Raw genomic sequence first — 18802 nt, 5'->3', positions numbered from 1 at the left:
ACTTGATGTACTAAAAAACTGTATAAAAACTCCAATGATCAGCTCTAGCAGACTTGTAGAAAACCTCGTTAGGAGCGTCGTGGTGGCCTCAGATCTTCAATCCGGCGAGCAACGGACTCGAAATCAAAGAGAGAAGGAGTGGGAGACGTTTTAGAGAGAGGGAATTTTATGCCAGTTTTCTACTGAAAAATCTGGGTTTTCACTATTTATAGCCCCGAATTCATTGACGAGACACGTCATCTCATCGACGAGTCTTTAAGGAATTTCGTTGACGAACTTCCTCCCTCGTCGATGAATTTTAGACTGCCCCACAAAACTAACTCGGTATTTTCTCATTGACGAAACGTATCCTCATCCACGTGCTCCTCTTATGTCCTTGTCGACGAATCCCCTGTGTTTGTCGACTGGAACCCTTCTATTTTTTCGGGTTATTACATTCTGTGTTTTTTCTAGAATGACGATTTCAGTAAAACCACGGTAAACCACTAATGGATTCGTGTCGGTGTGGTAGAACAGGCTTGGACCCATGAGAGTTGTAGTTAACATGATTAGTTTTCAATGATTGTGCTAACTGTGTATAGTATAGGAATTCTAAATCCAATTTTACTTTCAAAATGGAGCCCAAGGATAACAACTTGGATAGTGGTTCGAGGGGACTGCGAGTGATGAGTCTCCTTCTATGCCTTGGGGTTTTATGAGGGAAGTTATGCGGGAGATTGAGCGGAGTGTTAGGAGATGTGAACATTCTCCTACTGCTACGGGTTGTACTATAGAGAGTTTCGCCCGCATGCACCCTCCGACGTTTACGGGAGAACTCAATCAAATAGTAGCAGAAAACAGGGTGTAGAAGACCGGGAAGATATTAGAAGTTCTCCACTGCACTGATCAACAGAAAGTTCTCTATTCTACTTTTCAGCTAGCAGGAGAAGTGGAAAGATGGTGGATGGCGGTGAGTCTACTTGAGAAGCAGAGAGCTGGTCCATCCGGTATGACATGGAGTCGTTTCAAGGAGGTATTTTTTGAGAGATACTTCCCGACTTCCATTCGTGATGCGAAGGCTGATGAGTTCTCGAGCTCGACTCAGGGAACCCTAACAGTGCAGAGATATGCTGCCAGATATATTGAGCTATCTCATTTCGCGCCATATTTGATCTCAAACGAGTATGCAAAGGCTCGGAGGTTTGAGAAGGGGCTGAGGAAGGATATCCGCAGACTTGTAGGGATGCTGCAGATTTGAGAGTTCTCTGTTTTGGTGGATAAAGCCACCATTGTCGAGGCTAACCTCTGAGGCATGAGGTAGTACAGGAACAGGGGAAGAGGCCAGTATCTTCTAGTTCTCAGACTAGTCCTTAATAGGGATAGTGGAAAAAGAAGAAGAACTATGGTTCGTGTTATTGCTAGAATACCGAGCGGTAAGAGGTCTCAGGGGATCCATCCTCCGTACCATGTGCCACGTGTCGTAAATAGCATGATGGTGAATGCCAACCATTATGGGGTAACTGCTACAACTGTGGCAAATCGGGCCACATATCCCGAAACTGTCAAGCACCGAGGAGTAATATGCCTGCATAGAGCTAGAACAGTGGGAGTAATCAGATGCCTCTGGGGAACTATCAGGCAAACATGGCTCCGGAAAGGGTGTACTCCCTTACTCCAACTAATACGGAACACACTGGGAACATGGTGACAAGTACCATGTTATTGCTTTCGAATAGAGCTGTTGTTTTATTTGATTCAGGAGTAACCCATTCGTTTATATCTGCTAGTTTTGTGAAACTGTGTGGGGTTGAAACCGAAGTGATGGATAAATGGTTGTCGGTGGCTACATCGACTGGGAGTATTACAATCTGTAATAAAATGTTGGGAAACTGCCTAGTGGTTATTCAGGGAAGGCTGCTATCGAGGAACTTAGTAGTGTACGACATGTGCGGATTTGATGTCATACTGGGGATGGATTGACTATTCTCTAGTTATGCGGTGATTGATTGTCATAGGAAGGTAGTAGTGTTCAGATCTCCTAGGGAGCAAGAGTATGAGTTCGTGGGATTGTGTGTGCATTCGATGCCACATATCTTGTTGGCTATGCGGGCGAGGAGGTTACTCTTAGATGGATGTCAGGGGTACCTAAATTGTGTGAAAGAACCACCTCGGGATGATCTAAAACTTGAAAATATTCAAGTGGTTAGCGAATTTTTGGATGTATTCCCGAAAGACTTACCCGCTTTACCTCCTGATCGGGAGGTGGAATTCGCTATTGAGTTACTGCCAGGAAAGGCGCCAATTTCTAAGGCTTTATACCGGATGGCTCCAGTTGAACTTAAAGAGTTGAATGAGTAGTTGCAAGAACTACTGGACAAGGGCTTTATCCGACCTAGTGTTTCATCCTGGGGAGCTCCAGTATTTTTCGTGAAGAAGAAAGACGGGTCGATGCGAATGTTCATTGATTACCGTGAGATAAACAAGGTAACAATGAAGAACCAATACCCATTGCCTCGTATAGATGATCTATTTGACTAGCTGCAGTGAACGCGGGTCTTTTCGAAGGTCGATCTATGGTCAGGGTATGATCAGGTGAAAGTTAGGATGGAGGATGTTGTGAAAATCGCTTTCCAAACCAGATATGTTCACTACGAGTTTCTAGTCATGCCTTTCGGGTTGACTAATGCCCCGACAGTATTTATGGACCTAATGAACAGGGTTTTCCATGAGTACCTAGATCAGTTTGTAGTAGTGTTCCTCGACGATATTTTGGTATATTATAAGAGTTCGGAGGAGCACAAAAACCATCTGAGGTTGGTACTTCAGGTTCTACGGGAGAAGAAGTTGTATGCTAAGTTGAAGAAATGTGAGTTCTGGCTGAATTAGGTTGTGTTTCTAGGCTATGCCATGTCGAAGGGTGGTATCTCAGTTGCTCCTAGTAAGATAGAGGTGGTGGTTGACTGGGTGAAACCGAAAAGCGTATAGGATGTTCGGAGTTTCCTAGGACTGGCTGGGTATTACCGACAGTTCATGGAAGGATTCTCTAAGTTATCTAGCCCTTTGACACGGTTGACAAGGAAGGGTGTGAGATTTGACTGGATGGATGAGTGTGAGCAGAGTTTCCAGGAGTTGAAGCACTGACTGGTCACTACTCTAGTTTTAACCATCCCATCTAGGGATGGTGGTTTTGTGATTTACAGCGACGCATCGCTGAAGGGCTTGGGATGTGTGTTGATGCAAGAGGGGAAACTAATTGCTTATGCTTCTTGGCAACTCAAGGAGTACGAGAAGAATTACCCTACACATGTTCTGGAGTTGGCAGCGGTAGTGTATGCGTTGAAGATCTGGAGACACTACTTGTATGGGGAACAATGTGAGATATTCACGGACCACAAGAGCCTCAAATACTTTTTCATGCAAAAGGAGTTGAACATGAGGCAGAGAAGGTGGCATGAACTGATAAAGGACTACGATTGCACTATTAGCTATCATCTGGGGAAAGCTAACGTGGTAGCTGATGCATTGAGTCGGAAGTTAGAGCATGCGTTAGTATCTACAGTAGTAGGTCAACATCATATCAAATGGGATCTGAAAAGTCTTGGCGTGGAGTTGGTAGATGGTAATCATTAGGCTTTCATTGCTAACTTGGAGATCCAGCCGACATTATTTAAGAGGATTAAAGCCACGCAGGCTAATGATGCGGAGTTAGTCGAGGTTGTAGGGAATGTGTAGTAAGGGTTGGCTGCATATTTTAACATCTCTGAAGGAGATGTGCTGATGTTTGGGACTAGGTTGTGTGTTCCAAACAACGAGGGGATAAGGAGGACCATTCTGGAGGAGGCGCATCATTCTTTGTACACGGTACATCCGGGTAGTACGAAAATGTATCAGGATTTGAGCAAGTCCTTCTAGTGTAGTGGTATGAAACAGGAGATTACGCGATTTGTGGAGCAATGTCTGACGTGTCATTAGGTAAAGGAGTAGAGATTGCGCAAGCCCTATTTTATAAAATCCAAATTGGGCCAATCTGATTTCAAAGCCTAAACTTAAGCCCATTCCAACTTTCAAAACCCAGAGGCCCACTTCTAACTTGGTGAACCAGACCTAGTCCAAAAGACACCCCTTAACCCCCACGTGCCAAGCCACACATGTGACTCAACCCACTCAGGTTTACCCGAGCCCACAACTCACCGGTTTGACTCGCACGAGTCAACTTGGGTACCTCTCACCTAGTCAGAGACGGTTAAACTTGTCTCTGTCCCCAATCTGCAACTTCACCATAATCAAAAACTGAACCCTTACACCTCACCATCAACACACATTACATAGCTGACATTCGATCAACGCCATGCAAATCACACACATCACTGTATTTTTCGTAACAAAAATAAAAAACAAGAAGTGCAAATAAAAAGAAAAGGGAGGAAGTTTGTGCTCATCTGGAAACATGAGGTTTAGCTCGAATCTTCTCATCCAATTCTCAATCGAACTCTCCTAGGGTTCCTTGAACGAACCATGAGTCGAGCTTAGAAGCACTTCACTAGTCCTCACCTAGTGGAAAGTCTTTGAGATAGAGTAAATCTCATAAAAAGAGAAGGCACAATCTCAAAGGTAAAGAAGGGTTGCAGAGGATTCTAGGGTTTCACGGGGCTTCGGGATGGGGTTTGAAGCTCAGGAGGAGACAGAAAGGGAAGAAAAGAGGAGATGAAATCGTTGCAGGGATTAGGGTTTTTAATTTCAGAAGCTTAAGAACGAGAAGGTGTAGAGAGAAAGTTAGGTTTTTTGTTCAGATTTACATAAAAGGAAGAAGGAAATTTTTTTAAAGACCTTAGGGTTTCTGAGTTGTAGAGAAGAGAGTGAAAGACATAGGAGAGAAGGGGGAGGCTTCGAATGAGACTGAGAAAAGAGACAAAAGAGAAAAATTGAAGTTTAAATACGTTTTGCCTCGGGACTATCCGATTTGAACACGTGGTGCAAATTTGGCTGTTCTATCATAAAAGCCACGTGTTCCTATCATCACCACTCAAGGTGCGTATCTTGCAAACATCTAGGATCAGGGCAAGTTAGCGATCCATGTGCTACTCGTTCCCCATTGCGTGATCATGACTTCTTCATATGGTTGAGATTTGCCGACGTCAGTAAGCCTGACGTGTCTCCCTAGCCCCATTAGATCTCTGACCCCCGTTGACGGTCCGAATCACCCGCGTCAGAAGCCATCATTAACACCTGCATGTATCATCACTTAGAGGCCGACACGTGGCGGCCTTGTCCACCGGTAATAAATGCACGAGCCGCCTTGTTCCCTGGCTGTTAGATCTCCACTCATGGACGGCTTAGATAACACCACCTCATCCATTCTCACTCCTCCATCGGATGAGTGACACATGGGCTGCCTTTTCTCCACACACACAAGTAGAGTAGTGTGCTACCCAGAGTTGTCCGATCAGCATCCCCCAGCGACGTCCACGATCAGGTCACGTCACCAATCCCTGCGCATATGCATCTCCTTCTTATCGCATGACACATGGCCCCATGGTCCTGACCTGGACCTTAAATTGGTATTTCACAAACCTATCAAAGTTTGACCAGTCTACCCCCCTAAACCAGGATACACTAGTTCTTCTTTTTTCCCCTTTTCTTTATTTTTAATATTTCAAATAAATTCTTTTTAAATCCATTAAATTCACAAAATTCCAATAAAAAATCATAAAAATATCGAAAAAAATCCCAAAAATATAGAAAATTCAGGAAAAATCCTAAAAAATGTTTTTAACTTGATTTTCATTGTTTTTCGCTTAATTACCTTTTTCTTATTCCGGAATGGTTTGAAAAAAATATAAGAAAAATTATTATAAAAATTCAAAAAAATATCAAGAAAATACAAAAAATATTTTTGAGTTGAGAAACTCATTTTTTATCCTTAAGTAAAATTCAAACATCCCATAATACTACTTCTCATTTAAAAATTTCAAAAACCCCGGGAGTGTACTTTGTACACTATTTTCCTGATTTTTCAATCCCGATGATTTCAAAGGAAGGCATGAATTCTTCAAAATACGATATGCCTTGGTTTTGAGGGAATACCTATATAGTGCCCCCATTTTTCGATTTTTGGAAAGGATTAATCTTAAAGGCTTATTACATTTAATTTATGGGATGATCTACGATTAATTAGGTACCATTCGTAAGGACGGATGCCTAGGGGGTGCTCATACTTTCCCCTCGGGTAATCGAACTCCGGAGCTTAACTCTGGTAGTGTAGGCCGATTCTACCTTTTACCGAGTAATAATCAAGTGTTCTAACCACACTTCAAAAAGTTAGTGGTGACTCCATACACATTGTTTTTTCCATGAAAATATATTTTTTCAAAATTCACCCTATTTTTCCCAGTTCGCAGCCGCACCCATGCGTGTTTGGCAAGTCTAGGACGTCACGACAATGAGAATATTGAAATGTGATATATATACTATTATGAGATGAGATATGAATACTAAAATGTGAATATTGCAATGTGAATACTGGAATGTGAATATGGATATGTGAACATTGCAATGTGAATATTGAAATGTGAATGTTGAAATGTGGAAACAAGAACCCTGATGGATGGTTGTTGATAAAGAGCACAATACAGTTGCTAGTGAGGTGTTAGTGCAACCACACGGTCTAGTGAAGGGTGTCACGTGAGAGTCGATTGAGCCAATAAGAAGGGTAGTTTTGCCTCCTGGAGTCTAGACCTGGGTAGGTAGGTCAATCGTACTACTGATGAACAGGTAGAGTTTTTTTTTTTTTTTTTTATCTAACTGGGTAGGCCAACTGCGGTTTAGATCCATCTTTTGGGTCACACAACCTTGACCATAGGGGAAAGCACGGCATGGAGAACATCCTTAAGGCAGTCATAAGTTACAGACAACACATGGATGGGTTACCGAGGACACTCATGAGCTAGATGTGAAATGGAAATGAGAAATGAAAGAGCATAAGTTTAATAACATAAATAATTAGGATGAAGTAAAACTCTTCGCTTGAGGGCTCACTAAGTAAGGTGAGTGCCCTGATAAGTTTTAGTTGCAGTCTCATTCGAGTTAATCAGGCAAGGTTACAAACGATATCAGAGTAAAGGGGAACTACATGTATGGGCATGTAATCTCCCCTATCCTTGGGTACTTTCACTGATAAATATGGGTTGCATGTGAATGAGTTTGAAAAATGGAATTAAAGCTTATAAAAGCTTATGTTTTATATCTATGTGGTTATGAGTATAATTGGTATATTTTCTCAAGTGGTATTATCATTAAAATGAGTATATTTTGATATAATGAAACTCATACTGCCACACATTGTAAATAATTTATTTCATCTTATTAAGATATGTCTCACCCAAATATCTAAAAATTACAGAGAACCGTGAAAAACCAGGGGATAGAGCTCCAAGATAGAGTGGAGCTGGAATCCTGATAGACAAGGTGAGTGTTTTGAGCTAGGGATGTATGATTCCCCTAGAGTTTTGGTTGATTTTTGGGGATGTGTTAGAAATGTATGATTCCCCTAGAGTTTTTGGTTCATTTTTGAGGATATGTTAGATATATATATATATATACGGACGGTTAGAACTTTGGTTATTTGTATTTTGAATGGTTTATAAATATTAACTTCTGTTATTAGGGCTGTTTGTATGACTTTCACCCGACACCCACTTCGGGTTGGGTTACGTTTTAATGGTGTCAAAGTTTTTGACATGGTCAATGTTTGATTAATATTTATTATTTATTTGAGAAAAAATGGTATAAAAATCGAGGTATTACATTTTGGTATTAGAGCCTAGGTTGCTAGGTTCTACTAACTTTAGTAAACAACAGAATACAATACCAAAGTATAGGAATGAATTGTGAGGAGAATAGGAGATGGGTAGATTGATATATGAGTTAGTGATTGTTAGAGGATGGGATTGGAGTCTACGGTTCTATCTTGCGACCTGGAGGTAGGAGTTTTGTGGTTGTTTTTGTGATTTTCCTGGGGTGACGACTTCAGGAAAACCATAGTAAACTATCGCTAGTTCTTGTCTTTGAGTGGTAGGACTGGATTCTAAATTGGAATTAAGGATGTTAAATAGTTATAGAAGATTATTTTATGGGTCTTAGCTTGCTGAGTGTATTAGTTGTGTTATGAGGATAGAATTCTAAGACTGTTTTATATCATTTTCAGGATGGAACCTGGAAGTAGTAGTGCATATGCTGGAGGTGATGATGCAGGGCCTTCAAGTATGGGTGGCGGAGACCCTAACGTTGTATTATGTAGTGTCACCCAACATGTGATGGCAGAGATGGCTAGAGGTTCAGGGGAGCGGAACTGCATGATTGAACATTTCACGGGTATGAAGGCTCCGTCGTTTTTCCGAGGGGCTAACCCAGTAGTAACTGAGGATTGGGTCTAGGATATAAAGGATATGTTGGCATTTCTTCTGTGCACAAATGAGCAGAAGGTATTATTTGCAATGTTTAAATTGATTGGGGAAGCTAAAAACTGGTGGAGATCGGCAAGACTGTTAGAGGAGTAGAGACCGGAGCCTGTAGTGGTGACGTGGAGCCACTTCAAGGAATTATTTTTCGAGCGGTACTTTCCCGCTACTATTAGAAGTGCAAAAGTAGATAAATTTTTGCACTTGATGCAGGGGCAGATGATGGTACAATAGTATGCAATTAGATTTATTGAGCTGTCCTGGTTTGCCCCATACTTGGTGCCTGATGAAGAAAAGAAGGCAAAGAAATTCGAGGAGGGCCTGAGACAGAGTTTGTTCGAGCATATTGTAGGCTTCCAGACCCAAATTTTTTCATAGATAGTGGATAGAGCTGCAGTGATTGAGAGTGACCTACAGAAAGGCTTTGTGGCACAGAGTTAGAGAAAGAGGCCCATGCCTCCAGATTTTCAGGTAGGGTCCAGTTGGGGGTCATGGAGGAGGCAGGATAACAGAGGAGGTTGGAGATAGGGGATGGGAGATTGAGCAGTACAGGACAGACCGATGCCCCTCTTTGTCCTATATGCTATTAAAGACACCCAGGAGAGTGCCGGGTTAAAGAGATGATATGTTACCGATGTTATTAGATAAGCCATATGGCAATGGATTGCTGAGCACCGCTAGTGAATGCGCCTGCTCCTAGACCATATTGAGGAGGTCACCAGGCACCCCGAGGCGGTCAGCAGAGGAATACTGTCCTAGCACGAGTCTATGCGCCTACACCGGGAGATGCTGAGGAGGCAGTAGATGTCATGACAGGTACTATTTCAATACTGTCATATAAAGCTACTGCCTTGTTTGATTCAAGGGTGACTCATTCTTTTATCGCCCAGGAATTTATTAAATTTTGTGGGATAGAAACTCAGTCGCTAGATATCAGTTTGTTCGTTTTTATGCCGAATGGGGTTGTAATGTTAGATAAGAAGGTACTCAGGAATTGTCCAGTCTGTGTTCAAGGGAGGTCTTTATCAGCTAACTTGGCAGTCTTAGATCTGTATAGGTTCAAAGTGATTTAAGGGATAGACTGACTAGCTGCCCACTATGCCAGTATTGACTGCCATCAGAGAGAGGTAGCGTTCAGATCTCTAGAAAGACAAGAGTTTAGACTTGTGGGATCATGTGTGCGCGCCCCACCACAATTGTTATTCGCCATTCAGGCGAGGGGATTATTGCTGGAAGGTTGTCAAGTATATTTGGCCTGTGTGAAAGAGGTGTTGGAATGGGAGTTGAGGTTAGAGGATATCTCGGTAGTGAGGGATTTTCTAGATGCATTTTTCGAGGATTTTCCGGGACTACCTCCTGATCGTGAGGTAGAGTTTACAATTGATCTAATTCTAGGGATAGTGCCGATTTCAAAAGTGCCATATAGAATGGCACCGACGGAATTGAAAGAATTGAAGGAACAATTGCAGAAACAGTTAGACAAGGGATTTATTCGGCCCAACGCATCACCCTGGGGAGTGCCGGTATTATTTGTGAAGAAGAAAGATGGGTCGATGAGAATGTGCATTGACTACAAAGAAATTAATAAAGTAACCACCAAGAATAAGTACCCGCTTCCCCGCATCGATGATTTGTTTGACCAGTTATAAGGGACATAGACATTCTCTAAGATTGATATATGGTTTGGGTACCATCAGGTGAAGGTCAAGGGGAAAAATGTTCTAAAGATAGCATTCAGGACTCGGTATGGCCATTATGAATTTCTGCTCATGTTGTTTGGGTTAACAAATGCTCCTGCAATGTTTATGGATCTGATGAACAGGGTCTTCCACCAGTATTTAAACCAGTTTGTGGTGGTACTTATTGATGACATACTAGTGTATTCAAAGAGCCTAGAGGAGCACGAGGAACATCTGAGGATAGTGCTTCAGGTGTTGAGAGAAAGAAAATTGTATGCTAAATTCAAGAAGTACGAGTTTTGACTGAAGTAAGTTACTTTCCTTGGACATGTGGTATTAAGGGGTGGTATTTCAGTGGCTCCAAGCAAGATCGAGGCGGTGATGGACTGGGTACGACCTAAAAATGTACAGGAAATCAAAAGTTTCTTGGGATTGGCTAGGTACTATTGCAGATTTGTTGAAGGCTTCTTTAAATTATTGGGTCCTTTGGCAAGATTGACTAGGAAAGGTGTGAAGTTTGAGTGGTCTGATGAATGTGAGTGGAGTTTCCAAGAGTTGAAGCAGTGACTCATCACTGCACCAATTTTGACGATTCCTTTAGGAGAAGAGGGTTTTGTAATTTACAGTGATGCATCACATAAAGGGCTTAGATGTGTTCTAATGCAGAGAGGAGAGTGATAGCATATGCCTCCCGACAGCTGAAAGAATATGAAAAGAATTACCCTACCTATGATCTGGAGTTAGTAGCGGTGGTTTATGCATTGAAAATTTGGAAACACTATCTGTATGGGGGTAGGTGTGTGATTTTCGTTGATCATAAGAGTTTAAAATATTTCTTCACACAGAAAGAATTAAACATGAGGCAGAGGAGATGGTTGTAGCTAATAAAAGATAAAGGCTAATGTGGTAGCTGATGCTCTGAGCCGGAAATAAGTGGGAGCAGTAGTATCTGCAGTGGTGATGTAGCATCTGATCTAGATAGATTTAGAAAGGCTCGGTGTAAAACTTCTAAAGGGCAATCATCAGGCATTTATTGCCAATTTGATATCATAGCCGACCTTATAAGAAAGAATTAAAATTGCTCAGCTAAAAGACGCAAAATTAATAAAAATTATAGAAAAAGTACAGGATGGTTAGGAGGAAGATTTCAGTATCTCAGGCAATGGAGCCTTGAGGTTCCGTACCAAGTTGTGTGTACCTACCGACACTGTGATTAAGAAAGTTATTATGGTGGAAGCACACCAATCCCTGTATATTGTACACCCTAGTAGCACTAAAATGTACAAGGATCTTCGGGAATCTTTTTGGTGGAGCAACATGAAGAAAGAGATTGCTAAGTTTGTAGTACAGTGTTTGACATGCCAGTAGGTGAAAGCTGAGCATCAGAGACCGGTGGGATCATTGCAGCCACTTCACATTCCTAAGTGGAAGTGGGAGCACATATCGATGGATTTTATCACAAGATTACTGCCAACATTGCATAGACAAGATGCCATTTGGGTAGTCGTAGACCGATTGATGAATATTGCCCATTTCCTTCCTATCAGAGCTAACTACTCCTTGAGCAGATTGACAGAAGTGTACATTCAAGAGATAGACTCCATGGCGTGCCAGTGTCCATAGTTTCAAACCGAGACCCATGGTTCACATCTCATTTTTGGAGGAGTTTGCAAGGAGCCATGGATTCTCAGTTGTTGCTCCTCAGCACGACATTTTATCGTCAGATAGATGGGCAGACGGAGAGGAACATACATATACTGGAGGATATGCTACGAGCATGTATGCTAGACTTCGGGGGTAATTGGGTACAGTTTATACCACTGGTTGAGTTTGCTTATAATAACAACTATCAAGCTAGCATTGGAATGACACCGTATGAGACGTTATATGGTAGGAGGTGCTGATCCCCGTTGTACTAGGATGAGATTGGGGAAAGACAGATTTTGGGGCTAGAGTTGATACAGCAGACTTATGATAAAGTTAGGCTCATCAGAGACAGGATAAAAAAAGCATAGAGTTGGTAGAAAAGTTATGCAGAATACTCACCGGCGAGAGTTAGAGCTTGACGTAGAAGATCACGTATTTCTGAAAGTGGCACCAATGGAAGGAGTTATGAGATTTTGGAGGAAGGTTAAACTGAGGCCTAGGTATATTGGACCATTCAAAATTTTTTAAAGAGTGGATCCAATTGCCTACAGATTGGTGTTACCATTGGTTTTGTCTAGAATCCATGACGTATTTCACGTTTCCATGTTGAGGAAATATGTCACGGATCCCTCCTATGTGATCAGTTATGAGGCACTGGAGCCTAATGATGTCTTATCTTATGAAGAGGTGCCAATGCAGATTTTAGACTAGAAGGGACAAGAGTTGTGTACAAAGAGCATTCCACTGGTAAAAGTGTTATGGTGCAATCATGCAGTAAAGGAAATTTCATGGGAACTAGAAGAACAAATGGGCCAGAGATACCTATACTTGTTCAGTGGGACCCAAGGTTGAATTGGGAAAAAGAAAGCGAATAACAAGGTATGTATTTTGATTTGTATAGTATAGGATAGGTAGTGTTTTGGTTTTGATTATGAATGGTTTTGGGGGAGTTTTCCTTTTATGCATATGATTGTAATCTCTCAAGACCGTAAATGTAACCATGGTATTCCTCCACCATAAGTGAGGGTAATTAATAAAATTGAGATGTTCTCTGTAAGGATGAAAAGGGTGATGAATAGCAATTTCGAGGATGAAATCTTATAAGAATGGGAGAATATAGAGACTCGAAAAATTTAATTAATGAAAGTAATAAAAGAAAAGAAATGAAAGAGAAGGAAAAAGGAAAAATGGGGATCAGCAAGGGTTCATCGACGAACCAATGGTCCTTGTCGATGAATGTCCCTCTAGGTCTCGTCAACGAAGTACACATGTCTCTTTGACGAGAAGATACCAAGATTCATGGAATTTCAGAGAATTTAAGGTTCATCTACGAACCAAACTCCTCGTTGATGAAGTGTCTTTATTGGCTCGACGATGAATCACTTTAACTCGTCGACGAAGCCTGACCTATAAATAGGTCTTCCGTCACTTTTAACGTGATTTCTCTCTCTTTTTCTGTCTCTACCCTACGGCCCTAACTCCCTCTCTCTTCAATTTTCGCTCCGTCTAAACTCGTTTTGATGATTAGAAGGTATCACGAGATTCATGGGGAGATTTTCTACAACTTAGCCGAGCAGATTGTTGATTTGGAGTTCTTGTGCACCACTCCAAAATCAGGGTAAGTAAGGTATTTTTGGGTTTAAGTATTTATTTGGAGTATATAGGGCCTAGGAAGTGTTAAATGAGAAATATTCTGGGAGATGAATTGATTGATTTGGGAAAAATTTGAATTTTAGGGTTTTGAGTTTTGGAAGCCGCTAGCGTAGGATTTGGGTTTTTAACGAGCCTCTTAGTGTAAGTCAGATAAGAGGAATAAATTATAATAGTTATTTTGAGAACTACTGGTTGAATTAATATGTGAAAATGAGAATATGATATTTTGTCTGAAATTATTATGATATGAATATCAAATAAAGTTGTGTGGCATATGAGTCATACTAAATTGTGATGTTTTGAGAATTGAAATATATGAAATGATGAATTATGTTATATCAACGTGTATTTAGTTGGGAAGTGATGGAATATGAAATATGAATATAGAAATATTTTCTATGATAAATGGGGAAATATGAAATGATGATATGTTTTATTGAGAAACGTTGAAATACGCGAAATGAGATATATACTATTATGAGAATGGAATGTGTATTGAAAGATGAGAAAGAACCAAGAAATGATGAGAATATTGAAATGCGATAAATATATATACTATTATGAGATGAGATATGAATACTGAAATGTGAATATGAAAATATGAATATTGTAATGTAAATACTGCAATGTAAATATTGAAATGTGAATACTGGAATGTGAATATGGATATGTGAACATTGCAATGTGAATACCGAAATGTGAATACGAAATGTGAATGTTGAAATGTGGAAATGGGAACCCTAGTGGACGGTTGTTGATAAAGAGCACGATACCGTTGCTAATGAGGTGTTAGTGCAACCATACAATCTCGTGGAAAGTGTGACATAATAATCGATTGAGCCAATAAGAAGGGTAGTTTTGCCATATAGAGTCTGGACCAAGGTAGGCAGGCTAATCGTGCTACAGACGGATAGGTAGAGTTTTTATTTTGATCTAACCGGGTAGGCCAACAACAGTTTAGATCCAACCTTCGAGCTGCACAACCTTGACCATGGGGGGAAGCATGACGTGGAGAATATCCTCAGGCTAGCCATGAGTTACAGACGACCCATGGATTGGTTACCGAGGACACTCATGGGCTAGATGTAAAATGGAAATGAGAAATGAAAGAGGGCGAGTTTAATAACATAAATAATTAGGGCGAAGTAAAACTCTTCGCTTGAGGGCTTACTGAGTAAGGTGAGTGTCTTGATAAGTTTCAGTTGCAGCCTCACGCGAGTTAATCAGGCAAGGTTACAAACGATATAAGAGTAGAGGGGAGCTACATGTATGGACGTGTAATCTCCCCTATCTTGGGTACTTTCGCTGATAAATATGGGTTGCATGTGAATGAGTTTGAAAAATGGAATTAAAGCTTATAAAAGCTTCTGTTTTATATCTATATGGTTATGAGTATAATTGGTATATTTTTCTCAAATGGTATTATCATTAAAATGAGTATATTATGATATAACGAAACTCATACTGCCACACACTATAAATAATTTATTCTGTCTTACTGAGATGTGTCTCACCCAAATATTGAAATATTTCAAGGAATCATGATAGACCAGGAGAGGGGAGTTGGTACCCTGATAGACAAAGTGAGTGTTTTGAGCTAGGGATGTATGATTCCCCTAGAGTTTTTGGTTGATTTTTGGGGATGTGTTAGATATGTATGATTCCCCTAGAGTTTTTGGTTTATATTTGGGGAAGTGTTAGATATATATATATATATATATATACGGATGGTTAGAATTCTAGTTATTTGTATTTTGAATGGTTTATAAATATTAACTTCCGCTTTTAGGTTTGTTCGTATGACTGTCACTCAACACCCATTTCAGGTTGGATTATGTTTAAATGGTGTCAGAATTTTTGACGTGATCGATGTTTGATTAATATTTATTATTTATTTGAGAAAAAAATGGTATGAAAATCGAGCCGTCACAGTTATATACAACTTTTACAGAACCATGATTACATACAGCTTTTACAGAACCATGATGTATAATTATTACAAAACTATGATTTACAGTATATATAGAATCATGGTATTACCTGTTTATACAAAATAATAGTTATTACAGTTTATACAAAAATCATTGTAAAACAGTAATATACAAACATAGTATTGTATAGTATCAGAACCTTGATGGACCAGAGCAGATTACAGAGTACGATACCGTAGCTATACAGTATAGATAGTGCAACCACACATCTCAGATAGAGTGTGGATTATTCAATTGATTGTGCCTAGAGGAGAGACGAAGGCTCCCTGGCACCATAAAAAAAAAAAAACCTCCAAAAAGGACAATTCAACCCACTGTCCTTGCCAATGACCAACATATACCATCAACTAGCCTCCCATGGCAAGATTACTCCAATGCCTCTAGCTGTACGGCCATCTTTGAAGTGGCACAATCCCAAGGTATCATGTGAATTTTATATGAATGCCCCTAGTCATCCCACAAAAAGGTGCAAAGCACTTTGACACCAGTTATAGGATTTAATAGATGCCAAGGTCTTACAGCTCTAAAAAAATCTTTTGAAGGAGGCACAAGTGTAAGGATTAGCTCACCACAAAATTTGGGAGACCATTTAATAAACATGATTGAGCAAATAGTTGAAAAGGCCTAGGAGGCAAGATCAAGCAGGTACTTGATGGAGGCCACTAGCTTAGAGAAAAGGGTGGAAGTGGTGGAACAAACATTGACTCAGGTATTGATCGAGGTAAGTGGAAACAACGCTTGTAATGTTGGTGAGGGACTGAAGCTAGTTGGCATGGCCAATCTTGATAAAATGGTCGAGGCTATGGAAAAGACTTAGGCAAAGCTTGTGGTTGTACAGGCCATTAGAAGGACAAAATATTAAACTAGTAAACAAACTCAGTCAAACGTCTAATGTAATAGCTCTAAATTGTGGGTCCAAGTCTGGTAGGTAGGAGAAACAGAAGCAGCAGCACCAGCGGCAGCAGAGGAAGGACGAGGGATCCAGCAGCAGCAGTTGTCTGGCCCGCCGCCCCCTCCCTCCCCCCTTCCGCCTTGCCCAGGTCTCTCTCTCTCTCTCTCTCTCTCACGTCTATGTATCTCTCTGTTAAGCCATCATCACCAGAGCTCGCTCATACTCATACCAGAGGTTTTTGTTTAGCCGCAAAACGCCCATAAAGCACTCTATTACCCACAAACGGGTGTTTTGGAGGGAGAGGAAACCATGGCCATTGAGTGTCTCGTCCTCGGTAAAAATATCCCTTTCCCTTGTCTTTCAATTTTCTACCTCATGTTGTCTACTGAAACTCAAGCTTCGATAGCTTATGGCCGCCATCGTAGTTGGGGTGCTGATATGCTATGTGCAGGTGCAGGACAGGAAGTGGGGAAGAGTTGTGTGGTAGTTTCGATCAATGGAAAGAGAATCATGTTCGATTGTGGGATGCATATGGGCTTCCTTGATCATCGCCGCTTCCCCGATTTCTCCCTCATCTCCGAGTCTGGAGATTTTGATAACCACCTCACCTGTATCATCATCACCCATTTGTATGTTTGCATCTCTCTCTGTCTCTGTTACAGCTCATAAATTTGCTCAGTGCTACCCAATTGAAGTTCATTTATGCATACCATTGGAATACTAGAAAATGCTGACAATATATGGATCGGTTAATATTTGTTATTTTAAGGATAAATTACACGGCTAGTATCTAAAGTTTCACTGGAATGCTAGATTGCAAATTACTCCTGAACTGTAAGCATGGCTTTATTTATTTATTTATTTATTTATTTTTTTAACGAAGAAAGAGATTGTATTAAGATAGCAGAATAAATTGCAATCTAAAAGATAGGACATAAATCCTTAATAAGAAAACAAAAACAACAAAAGAAGATTAATTGGAAGAACCAGATAACAAAGCCTCTTTTTGAACCCTTCCCATTATAATACACTGAGCACTGCAGGTTAGCCAATTCTTGCTGTCCCTTCTTCATCTTGCTTTTAGCCCCATCTGAACAAACTTCATACCTCCAGTATCTGACAATCATGGACCCATCTTATCTGTTGAGCTTCTAAGTCCTTCCCAATAATCTCCTCCGCAGGAGTAGGTAGAATTCCATCCTCACACTGCAGCTCCTTACTCATTTCATCATCCTTGAACGCCTGAACACCCTCCAAACTTTCCATATGGATGAGCATTCTATTAATCTTCAGGTAGATCAGACAAATTAGAGTCATATCCACATCGTTCCCAGAATTCATCCAGAAGCAGACCACATCATGAACAAACTGACTGGTACCATCTGTTTCATTATTTGACACGTCATCCCGTTTTTTGTTCTCCTTTCCTTTGCTATCCCTCTTATCTGTATTCCCCTTTTTACTACTCAAAGAGCCCACAATACACAAGCTACCTTCTGGCTTTGTATTTTTTTCATCTTCCATCGTAATCACCTCAGTTGGATTCAAAATCTTTTACCATAGCTACCTTCTGGCTTCTTATTTTTTTAATCTACCATAGTAATCACCTCAGTTGGATTCAAAATCTTTTACCATAGCCACCTTTTGACTTCTTATGTTGTTAATTTTTTTTTTTCAATTTCTATCATAATCACCCCATTTGGATTCAAAATCTTTTTCCATATCCACACCTGCCTGCCCAGCGCCCCAATGAACTTTAACCTTATTGCTAGTATCATTTTCACAAAACTTCCCTTACCATTGACCTTCCACTGCATCATCACCTTTTCCCTGAAACTTCCCCCCACGCTGCACCTGCCCCAAACACCATTTCATTACGATGGCAGCCCTCTTCCACTGATGATACAGAGACGTCAGCCTGCCTCCCACCTTATTCTCACTCTTCTTCAATTGGGAATCAAATCCAGTAGAATTGCAAGAATGAGTGCTCCCTAAGTGGATACCTGATTGCTGCATTGTGCCCCTATTATCCTTTGGTCCAATAGTCCTCTTTAAGTAAAGCAGAGTTGTGGGCCTTATTTAAAAACCTTACAAATTGGGCTTCAATATTTACCAATTGGGCAGGCTCTTTGGCCTGATCCGAATCAGAAAAGAGTCCAAAATTAGCCAACTTACACATTAAAGGGCCTAAATCTAAATCAATTTTGAACCAGGCCTAGACCAACCCGTCCTTAACCCTTGAGTAAGCCTGCTGGAAACCCTGGCCACCTGAATCTTGTGCCGTTGTATATTCTTGTCATTCTTTATTCATACATGCTTCACCACTTCACTACACCTAGAGCAAACAAGACCATTTTTGGACAACACAACTTCCTTCCATGAGCGGACTCCTTCTTGCACAATAGATGCTGTGTCACGTGGTGGCAAGATCCAAGGCCAAAAAATCACCTTTGCGTTAATTTGCCAAATATTTGATGGATTCACGCCTGTACAACGACAAGACTA

The 18802-nt window shown here is 40.7% G+C and overlaps 1 protein-coding gene across 4 annotated transcripts in view; it reads left to right on the top strand.

Annotated features, from left to right (window-relative positions):
• The first annotated feature begins 16193 nt into the window (after positions 1–16193).
• The window catches only part of LOC131152834 (cleavage and polyadenylation specificity factor subunit 3-II), a 115213-nt gene continuing 112604 nt past the window's right edge, over positions 16194–18802 (top strand). For 2 of the 4 annotated variants that reach the window (XM_058104724.1, XM_058104721.1), the window contains exons 1-2: positions 16194–16631; positions 16749–16926. In XM_058104724.1, coding sequence (XP_057960707.1) covers positions 16607–16631; positions 16749–16926 — 203 coding nt within the window. In that variant the 5' untranslated portion in view covers positions 16194–16606. The remainder of the gene's footprint in view (positions 16632–16748; positions 16927–18802) is intronic. The other 2 variants (XM_058104722.1, XM_058104723.1) reach the window with 2 other exon arrangements.

Source organism: Malania oleifera, chromosome 4 (assembly GCF_029873635.1).
Source record: "Malania oleifera isolate guangnan ecotype guangnan chromosome 4, ASM2987363v1, whole genome shotgun sequence".
Taxonomy (NCBI): Eukaryota; Viridiplantae; Streptophyta; class Magnoliopsida; order Santalales; family Ximeniaceae; genus Malania; species Malania oleifera.
The sequence above is the reverse complement of the archived record's forward strand: the minus strand, read 5'-3'. Positions and strand labels throughout refer to the sequence as shown.